At 38.4% G+C, this 10687-nt stretch overlaps 1 protein-coding gene and 1 long non-coding RNA gene across 7 annotated transcripts; both read right to left on the bottom strand.

Annotated features, from left to right (window-relative positions):
• Positions 1–1792: 1792 nt before the first annotated feature.
• btbd10b (BTB (POZ) domain containing 10b) lies at positions 1793–7682 on the bottom strand. 6 transcript variants are annotated; one of them, XM_029275418.2, is made up of 9 exons: positions 7576–7682; positions 7032–7183; positions 5700–5896; positions 4505–4820; positions 4240–4342; positions 3862–3982; positions 3424–3621; positions 3215–3325; positions 1793–2831 (listed from the first exon to the last, which is right to left on the bottom strand). In XM_029275418.2, exons 2-9 carry the CDS (start codon positions 7130–7132, stop codon positions 2500–2502), a joined length of 1479 nt encoding a protein of 492 aa, XP_029131251.1. In that variant the 5' UTR covers positions 7133–7183; positions 7576–7682; the 3' UTR covers positions 1793–2499. The 6 variants fall into 6 exon arrangements, with proteins under 6 accessions (XP_029131251.1, XP_020481653.1, XP_020481677.1 ...); XM_020625997.3 differs by having other exon boundaries at positions 5700–5893; XM_020626021.3 differs by lacking the exon at positions 7032–7183 and adding an exon at positions 6215–6254 and having other exon boundaries at positions 5700–5893; positions 7576–7632.
• A 1807-nt stretch (positions 7683–9489) lies between these two features.
• LOC136178502 (uncharacterized) lies at positions 9490–10090 on the bottom strand. The gene is made up of 3 exons (XR_010665903.1): positions 9991–10090; positions 9771–9862; positions 9490–9627 (listed from the first exon to the last, which is right to left on the bottom strand). It is a non-coding gene; the product is annotated as an uncharacterized lncRNA (long non-coding RNA).
• Between the last annotated feature and the right edge of the window lie 597 nt (positions 10091–10687).

Raw genomic sequence — 10687 nt, 5'->3', positions numbered from 1 at the left:
CAAACAAAGCAGAATGGTGGAGCAGGCTCACTTATGAGCAATATTTTTTTTCTTCACACCATTACGGTGGGAGAATGGGGTGTAGTAGCTTCTGGATTTACACATTTTGATACATGGGTCAATTTTATTTGGTACACTCTCATCACTTTCATAGGGATGTTTTAGGATAGTCCTTAGCACTGAAACATTTTTCCTTGCCGCTGTTACTTCGCTAAATGATGCAAAGTGCTGTGCTCATGCTTGATTAATGTTGGGTCTTTGTAGATAATAAAGTCTAAACCTGCTCTTTAGTAAAGTCTTGAGATAACAGTTGTTATGAATTGTGCTTTAAATCAAAATCTCAATATGTGTCTTTTACAGCCTTCAGCTATGGTCAAGAGTTTTTTTACTGTACTGATTTGACTTGATTGGTCCTATATTGCATTTTAAAATGACATTTTAGTTCACAGCATGACGTCTATGTTATTACTATTTATTTTTTTTCACTGTTTTTGTGTTTGTTTTCAAGGGTCTGACAGTTGAGACAGATATCAATCCTAGTCGTTTAGGATGTGAGATGCCCATTTTCCTGCAGGGTGCAGTGCAACAAAACATGGAGGATGAAAATTATTCCTCTAGTTCCTTGTTAAAAAATAAAAAGGTAGCATACCTTGCTCCTTGCCCAGTGTCTGGTGGCTGTTGGTTGATTGCATCCCACACAGTTTCTACACTTTCGTAGAGATCAGTCAGGGTCAAGCCTGTGAATTAAGTTTCATTCCATGGGATGACAGGAAGTTTTGTCTTTATACTGTAGAATATTTTATGTAGGCGTATGAGGATGAAACTGATCATGAGGAAGGATTTCTCAAGCAAGGTTTTCATTTCACAGAAGGGAGAAAATGACACCCGATCAACTGTCAATGCACACATCTGCAGTATCAATAAAGTAGTACAATCCATGGTAGCTTTGGTGATTACTTTTGCTTGTGTATGTTAGTGTGATCTGCTCAGCCAGTTTCTGTGACAGTAGTGTTGTGGTTCATTCTACCCTTGGACAGTTAGCTTTCCTTTTCCCCTTTGTGCTGCCTGCTATAAGTGCTTCAGAGGAGAGAGACAATCAATACAAACTGCTACAAGTTAAAAATCAAAGATAGCTCAATCGTTACATGAGAAGCTGCTAGTTCAGTTTCATGAACACTTGTACAAAAGAGGTGGAGGACATTATCTCCACCTAAGCCGTAGTTACAAAGGTCATTTTGTAACCTATTATCATAATGTTTCATCCCATTGTACAGTATTTTTCCATAATGAGGTTAAACTAAATCCTGACTGGAACTAGACTTTAAATGAAGATAAAGAATATATTTTAGGGCACGCTGGTGGTGCAATGGTTAGGGCACGCGCCCCATGTATTGAGGCTGTCGTCTCAGGCAGTCGGCCCAGGCTTGCATCCCGCCTGTGGCCTCCCTCCCGCATGTCGATCCCCACTCTCTCTCCCTGGTTTCCAACTCTATCCACTGTCCTATCTCTCCATTAAATTCGCAAAAGCCCAAAAATAAATCTTGGAAAAAAAAAAAAAAAAAATGTAAACCAGCAGGGTATATAGAAAATAACTCAAGCGCTTATCTAGTTAACCTTACCTCACCTTAGTATCAGGTCTGACAAGTTCGAGTTTTCCTTCATGTTACTTTAGAGATTAATAGGCAAGTCAGAGTAATCATAGAAATCATGAAATAATACATTTTGGTCAGTCTTTTCTGCACTCTCAGAAGTTTCTTTGCATAATGGTCAATTAAGGATCGGATGTAGAAAATTATGTTGATGTCTTTATTTCATGATTTTAACTTTTATTTTTTAACAACAATTTCAAGCTTTGCAAAAAAAGATTCAGATCACAACAGCCTGTGCTCTGCTTAATATCACAGCTGTGGGAGGAGCATAACGTCACATTTCAGATCCAGCCAATGAATACATAGCCAATTACAAGATTCAAAGACATCTGACGAGCTCAACTGGAGATCATGACACTAAGTGATGATAGCAGATTTTCTCCATCATCAGAAAGTTATCTCCTAATAATTATTGTATTCTTCCCCCCTTTAGTAGTTAGGCCACCGAAGAGAATCGAAATCAAACTTATCTTCAAAATAAAAACTGTGAGAAAACAGTGACACCACAAAAGTGCTCAGCCAAACCTGTCAAATTAAGGTACAATAACATCGTAAATAATAATGTTAATAAGTGTTTTACTAATTTCCCCCCCCAAACAGAAAAATAAATTCCTTTGGTCAAGTAAAAAACAAAATGAAAATAACAGTGAACTTTTTCTTTAACCAGTCCTTCATGTCCTTCATCATTCTTTCTCCACAGTCACCCAGGTTCTTGAGGCTCTAAGGCTGCAAAGGAGGTGTCAAGGCAATATGGTTATGGTGCCCCTGGCGCTCCATGCTGCAGCATGCTGGGAGGAGGACTAGAGGAGGAGGAGAGGGGCAGAGGCATTGAAAGAGGACCTTCATGTCCTCACACAGCAGGTGAAGGTGCATCAGGGTCAGGCTCATTGCTGTAGTTGTTGCTGTAGTGAATCCCACTGGGGGGGTGATTAGGTAGGATGTCAAGTTCATCCACCTGGGGGCCAGGGTGCATCACCACCAGCTGGTCCTGGGGAATATCTGCTGCTGCTGCAGCCAGGTTTGTGATGGACTTGGACTTCACGCACTGGAAGTCCACGTGACGGCTTTTACCCTCTTCCTTCTCCCAGGACATGCGGATAAAGGGCCTCTGGACGTAGTTGTAAATGACCTCTGGGCGACCTCCAGGTCTTTTTTTAACCTTTTCCTTATATGTTGGGTAGCCTGCAAAGGAGTGTGAAATAATAAGCTCTGCAAACTGAGTCAGCAAACGAATCAGTGAATTATCTTTATACATAACATCACATTTTTCCTGTCGTCCCTGTTAACAGCACTAACTTCAGGGATTTAGATGAGGGTTAGTACCAACAGTTTTACATCAGGCCTGAGGAGTAAATGACCGTTTTTTTCATGCACATGCATGCACAAGTTGAATGATACTTTTCTCATGAATGCCTTGCAGCCCAAATGTTTTCTACATTACACGTAATAATCTGTTCATTCACTATGCACAACTATTTAGGAAACCATTGGCCAAATGTCTGTGTCTGAATAGACAATTCCCTGACAAGGGACATAATTCTTAATTACTAAAGAGATCAACTTACCTTCAATGCCAAGCCTTATTTTCTTCAATCCCCTCTCCTTTAAGACTGATTTAGCAACATCTCGGTTCTCAATGTACTTGAAAAATCTGTACAATTTTGTGCTGTAGATGACTGCAAAGAGAAAGGTAAAAACATTTCTTAATTAAATGTATTTATTTTTGTTGTCCCCGGGACATGTGTAAATGTATTCTGTTTGAATGTGTACTTACTCTGTGAATACTCTTCTCCCATTTGTGGAGGATATTCTTCATCCCAGTCAACCACATCATCATCAGTAAGAACAACAATATGACATTCCCTCTCTCCGCTCTGGGCACTGGCAACCATTAAAGGCAGAACCATTTCCTCCAGGTAGAACTCAAACTGTCGTCGAGCTCCATCATTGGACAGCTCGTGCATCAGGGCACCTAATCACAGAGCGATAGGAGTTTATCAATGAATCAATTATTCATGGAAAGGCCATAATGAAATAATTACAAACATTTCTACAGACAATAGAAAAGAAATGTCATTATGCTGTTATAGTGCTCTCTGTTGCTCTAGATGTTTTTGCGTTTTGAGGTACAACGGTAGTATATGAAAGTAAAAAGGTAGCTGCTGCTTAATGTATAAGAGAAACAGCTTCAGTGTTCAGAGGAGATACTCACTAAGGTCTCTGCACTTAATGGTGCTGTAGTCAAAGGAGATGCATAGATAGTCACATGCCTCCCGCAACTCAGGGATGGAGATCCCATCAGGACAGCGGATTATCCCAGATTTGTAGTAATCCTTTCAATTAGAGGGAAGCGATATAAAACATGGTTTTAATCCAGTAACTCATATATAAAATATTTACAAGTATATGAAATGGATTGGAATAATAAGCTTTGATTAAGATTGTTTTCCCTTAATGGCTGTTAAAAAGGGAAGTGGAATAATGAATCAAGGTCATTCCAAATGTTTAAGTAATTGGCTGCAATAGCATTTTTATATTATCATCTACTATCACCAATATAAAAACAGAAAAAGTAAGAGGGGAGACTGACCAGGATTGCACGGAAAACTGTTGAACTAATGCCCTCAGCCACCTCGTACTCCCCCTTCTCGTTGGGCCGTGTGAAATTATGTTCCCTTCCAGATCCAAACATTCTGAAATAAAGAAGCTTAGGTTGAGCTTTGGAAATCCAAAATGTCAAGAGCACTTCTGTATCAATGTAAATATGCTTAACTTAAACTACTATGATACTTTTCAATCTTTGAGGCTAAAATGTGTAAGAACAAAGTAACAACATTGTTGAAAGAATACTGTACCTGCCCAACATTGTGTTAGGTTGTGCAGTGAAGATTGAAGGATCTACTACAAAGCGTGTGTTGTCAACAATCAGAGTAACTCTTTCTGAGGTCCTTAGGTTTCGGTTTCCAACAGTGGCACCTGCTCCTACGTCCTTCGGATTCTCATAGACGAAAACCAATTCTCCAACTGCCAAACTCTTGAAGGTACCTTCAGTACTGGACAGGCTGCTGTTGCGACTGCTCACCACCCCACTGCTGCTCGAGCCACTGGGGGAGACTCTTTGAGGGCGTGGACTACTGGGCCTCGATGATGGTCCCCCATCTCGTTCCCGCTCTAAACACAAGACAAGCAGCACATCAAACACAATGAAAAGGGCATGTGTCTTATACGTAGAATCCAAACTTCAAGCTGTCTTTTTGACAAACAGGTGGATAAGAATTGACTTTATCCTCTCAAACAACAAAAACAACAAAGACATAAACCATGCCTTAGTGAAAAGTTGACGGATGCAGTCAGCTGTTTTTCTGCAGTAGCTGCCAAGATCAGATGACCTCTAACACAACTTCCATACACAGTTAAATTCTGGAATATAAATCGCACCATATATAAGACTACTTTTGGATGTCTCCCAGAGAGAATTAAAGGTTTAATCTGTCTTCCTGTGTGATGATATATATTGCGTTCAGCACAGTCCACAACATGCAGTTTCTGTGCAGCTGTGTAGTTAATTAGTGCCACCTATTTCCACCATGTGAAGTTTGTACTCCTCCTAGCTGTGTGTAGAAAATAGGCCTACAGTGTATTTTAACATCTACCATAATGGTGGTACTTTGTGAGCCAAATATTTTCGGAGGTGGTACACAGTCTAAAAAGTTTGAGAACCACTGTTTTTAATTGATTGATCTTTCAATCAAACGAGCGATCCATAAGCTTACTTTGCTGAACAATATTACACAGTTTTCTTTAAAACCATAATTATGACCTAATAAGGGAGAAATTATGTTTAAAAGTGGCGCTGCCAGCCTGGTCTGCTATGCTATATATACCAGCACAGATTCCAATAATCAATGACTGGGGGCAAGCCAGGTCACTTGCAATATGTGATGCTGTGATATAAGAAGCAATCAACTTTTTAGATTAAAAAAATATTAAAAGTGCATCTTATACAGCAGTTTTGACGGTAAGCCTTCTATTCTTTCCATGCACACTCACCACTGTTGTGTTGGCGGGTTGGTGAGGTGACGTTGCGAATGCAGGGGGTGAGCTGGCCCTCTCTCTCATGCGAGGAGTCCCTAGAGCGATCGCTTGAGCGGCGGCGGTCACGTGAGCGGTCAGAGCCTCCACTGGCACCATGCAGGCTCATCTTCCTCTCTTCAGCCTCCACTCGAGATGCTCGGGCCTGACTGCTGCTTTTCAAAACAAAGGCATACTTAAAATTCCTCCCTCTTTCTCAAGTCCACAGGATTTTTATATTTTCTCATGGTTTTAAGGTTATAGTATCAAACACATTAGTCCAACAATTCCTGTTGGATAAACTTGAGTTGAATTACAGTTGTTGGGCAAACTATTAATAACTCATTTGTTACTTCTCAGAAAAGGTGTAACATTATTATTTATAGAAATACAGTTAATTTATCCAACAACTGTAAACATTAGGCCTTATGAACAATCTTGAAACCAGACCATCTACATTCTCCAAGTGTGTTATGAAAGGATGACACACACACCTAGAATGCAGCCAAGTCTTGCTGCCGTCACCTTTGATATCTAATCCGACACACACAAAAAACACAAGTCAGAGATGCCTGAGCTCAGATGCAGTTCTACTGTGGTATAATCAAACCATCATAGCCCCGTTAATAGAAGCAGGGTCAAGGTCAAGCAGGGTAGTGAACTAAGGCACTCCTTATCTAATATTATTTTTTGGAAAGTATGCCTTTTGCAATGTAGATCTTGAATCAAGTCACTGTAAATATTGGGGTTATAGCAGTCAGCAATACTGATCAAAACTTCTAGCGTGCGTGTGGTAACATGGGAGCTTGGTGTTCATACCATAGATCAAATGACCAAATCTGAAGTATTTTAGGCCAATGCAGGTAAAAAATAACTGCATTGGATATGCATAAAATAAAATAAAAATGAAATATTTGATATTAATATAAAAAGCATCTCTCTGTAATAACTTCCATTTGACATTATTCAACAAAGGATAAAATAAGGCAAACATTAGTCAACAATTGAAATACATACACTCATGATTTTATTAACTGTCAAACTCTGATGGTGAACTTCAGGAAAGGACAGCAGCAGGTAAGGTATCACCTTGTGCAATGAAGTATGCATGTAAACCTTACATATGAATGACACATTGTGTATGTGTGTGGACTGATAAAGCGTTGAGATGTCATGTAATCTTTCCCATTAAAGTTACAAATATGTAACTAATAATAGTGCCTAATTGCTGCCCCTTCTAACAGTGAGTGACACTACATTGCTGAGAGGAACTTTCTCTTAGAGGTCTGACAGATTTGTCAGCTGGCTCACCTCAAATGTTTGCAGAGTTTGCGAGGTCGGCTTGTTGCGTTTCGATCCCAGTTTTCGGAGTCACTGGAGTTACTGTCATATGACTGCAGACGATCTGCCATCACCCGAACAGGGGGGAGTCCAGTCTGGATCTTTCACCCTTCATAATCTGACTAATGGCGAAATCAACAAGTCAGTTCTTTACCCTGACCGGGCCTCTAACAAACCAAACACCAGCCGCTGCTCGACGCTGACTTCCAAGCTTGTTAACACATTTGATAAAACGCGGTTGTTCTTAACACTTACTGGTTTAATGAGCAGAACAAACGTAAAAGAGAATATTGTCATCGTTGTTGCTACAATGAGTCAGCCTGACATATGTCTGGCTCGTCTGCTGTTTCAGCCTCGCTAGCTAGCGTACATTAGCTTAAATTGCTAACGAAGACCCAAGACTATAACTCTAATATTCTGTGATAGCTGTGTTGCTAGTACATTTGTACTTGGAATTGGAACAAATAGGCGGTCATAATCTATATATATATGGCAATATATCAACAATAGCTACCCAATTGGAAACGTTTTCCGCTGTAGTGTAATCCCAATCGCTCACCAGCTAACCAGCCATCTCCTTTCAAAACACTTTCCGAGATGACGTTGTACGTGACGACCGTTAATGGTTGACGTGCTGACGTACTTACGCAGCTAGAAGTGACAGCTGTTTCTCAAACGTATCACGATCATAGATTTTAAATATTACACATTTGATTTTTTTTTTTGTCCCTCTGTCGATATCTTTCCTAAATGGAAAATCCTGTTTTACTGGTTCATTAAAAGGGATAAAAAGATAATCATGGTAAAGTCTCGCGATATAATTCGTGGTGATATTTGCCTTTCCCTACTCTTTAGTTCCACTGAATTTTTTAATGAAAGTAAACACAAAGAGATAGCAGATACAGCAGATACGGGGGCTAAAAGACTTATGAGGAAATAAAAACGAAACCTAGGTTAGAATAATTCATAGAAATCGAGGTTTAGTGATCATTTTGATATATTCAAAAATTAATCCATGCTTTAAACAGATTGAGTGTCAAAGTTCTCTAATATATTTTTCTTTAGTTAAAAGAGTTCTAATCAGTCTTTTTCTGTTTTAATATGTGAATATAACATTAAGATACAATTCTATATTAAAGTTACATCCACAAGGTTTCTCTTTTCTTTTGCTGTTCTTTAAATTTGAAAAAGTAGTATTCGAAATGACCCATCATAAAGCTTATGAAATAGCTAGTATTAGGCCTATTTCATCTTCTGAAAATCTTTGTGCAGGAAAACAAACCAAAATAGATGTAGAATTATTTCAAGTGTGCATAATAACGTTAAGTCCACTAATAAAACTTTCAAACCCTTTTTGTGGTCAGTCTTGAGCTGTTTTGAGTTCAGATCAGTGAGTGTGCCATCAGCACATAGATAAGATCATTTTAAAGACAATTTCAATCAGGTTTGTATATAATTGTTTTATAAAAATGGGCATCATTTTGTTCCATTTATGCTAAGAGCAAAATAACAATTTGCATGAACCATCCTTTGACTAAGTATAAGCTAAAGAAATTGTACCTTTCGTAACCAAGTTACAGTAGGCCTACATTTAACTGCACTGTGTGGTCTTTAAAAGTCATGCTGCAGGAGTTTTTTGCAAGTCAAGCTGACAAGAAGGAATTAAATAAGCTGCCTATTGGTGTTTGAGAGTTTGTTTGAGAGTCGTAGGAGAAAGCTTAACCTGAGTTCAAATTATTGCTTTGCAATGCAAATGCAAGAAATAAATAATGTAATCTAATAATGTAATAAGAACCAACCAGAACTGCCAGCATCAACAAGCATGAGATACATTTTTGTAGGTTCCAGCTCATAAAGGGACACAACAGAGGTTTATTTGAAAGAGTTTTATAGAATGATAAGGAGCAGAAAGTTGATCATGCTTAAAAAAACGGGAATATAAAAATAATACAAATAGTAATTTCTGCTCCTATCAGTATTTCTATAAAAGGTACTATGCAAGTGAAACAGTACTTAAAGTACATAAGACTAGCCACTTGGTCCTTCTTTGTTCATGACAATAAACTGTAAACAAAATAGAATAGTGAAAAGTAAATAGTGAATTTTGACACCTTTATGATATATTTTAAATCTACTCTCCTTCCATAAAATGACCCACTAAAATGACTTTAATACCTGTTATCTTATTGCTAGATGTTTCAAAGGTAAGTAAAACAATGAAAGCTTCTTAAAGTATTTAACTTATTAGAAACAAAAGAAAAGAAATATATAGATAGATAAATTAAAAAATACAACAAACATTAAAAACAATTACAGGTAGAAAAGCAATTTCTTTCTTGCAAAATAACGGAAAGCAAATTAGTTGAAATAAACCTTTTTCAGATATTTCATCTAGGAACATCACTTGGGCAAAACATTTTTAATATTTCCTGATTGTCCTTGTTGTGGTTTAACGCTGGCAACTATGATGTCCTTTAACTTTTCCTGAAGCCAGTCCTGTCTGTCCCCCACTTGTTTGTGTTCCCGGACGTTGTGCATGAGCTGAACTTCGCTGATGGTTCTCTTTCTGTAGAATTATAAAATATGACTGTTTACTCATGGGAGACTTCAATCAATAATTAAACATGTGTTATGGTCATTTATTATGAATTATTTATTTTTGCTCCAAACATGACATTTCAAATATGACAAAAATAATAACAGATTTACCTGATGGGTTTAGCTTCTGTGTATAAACTGGCGAAGAAAAGTAAGACAATCAAAAACGTTTCCACTTGCCTTAGTGAGGACATGTTGAGTAACTGAAACAAATTGTAAAAAGTGTGAACTTTCATTCCCATTGTAATATTATCCAACAATTAAAAAAAATATATTTCCAATAGTACAATGATTTATTTCAAAATTTGACCCACTCTCATGCCTTTCTTACCATGTTTTTTCAAGTCCCTAATCCAAGAAAAGGTATGGCAGATTTTGTTCAGTATCGGCTAGGAAGACAAACTTGTTGATCAGGCTTTGGTGTGAGGACGGTTCTCTCCTTTATATACGACGTAGCCCTCCCCTGGTCATCAATGAGCCATTTTCACTGTTGATGCTGATGTCACTTTTCCAATGCATCGATGGGCCCAGGCATCTGCATGACACCACCTCCTGCTAACTCTACTTTCAACACCTCTGCAGCGCGCCCCTCAAACTGTTTGTGAACTTTTCACACTTTGTGCTGAATAATAATACTTTAGTCAGGATGCATATGTGCATATTATGTGAAATAAATGGACACAATTAGACATGTCTCATGCAGATGGACTGCAGTGAAAACATATACTCTCTGAAAAGGCAATGACTGTCAAGTTTTATTTATTACCAATGCAATTTATTTTATGGTTCACCTCATGCAAGCATCTAAAGGTCATGAAGAGGTGCAACTTGGCCAGCCTGAAGGGGATAAAGCAAAGAGAGCAGTCCAGAGCAGACTGATACTCATTCTCAAGCAGAAAGGACCTCAGACAGATAGCCATTGAGAGCAGGATGATCATATTGTCAGGAGACTGCACCTGCTCTGTGTCTATGCTCTTGTCATGCAGAGTTTCATGCACTTTAAACAAATGATCTGTCAGTGTCCAAAT

This window comes from Labrus bergylta, chromosome 3, assembly GCF_963930695.1.
Source record: "Labrus bergylta chromosome 3, fLabBer1.1, whole genome shotgun sequence".
Classification (NCBI taxonomy): Eukaryota; Metazoa; Chordata; class Actinopteri; order Labriformes; family Labridae; genus Labrus; species Labrus bergylta.
This window is presented reverse-complemented; position numbering and strand designations above follow the sequence as displayed.

What these genes read in the sequence shown, in the direction of transcription:
- btbd10b (XM_029275418.2), bottom strand. Translation starts at nt 7,132, where the DNA reads ATGGCAGATCGTCTGCAGTCATATGACAGTAACTCCAGTGACTCCGAA. An exon ending in CAGTTTTCCGTGCAATCCTG is followed by an intron (nt 3,983 to 4,239) that starts GTCAGTCTCCCC and finishes TCTAATTGAAAG; the next exon opens with GATTACTACAAATCTGGGAT. An exon ending in GGGAGAAGAGTATTCACAGA is followed by an intron (nt 3,326 to 3,423) that starts GTAAGTACACAT and finishes TTCTCTTTGCAG; the next exon opens with TCATCTACAGCACAAAATTG.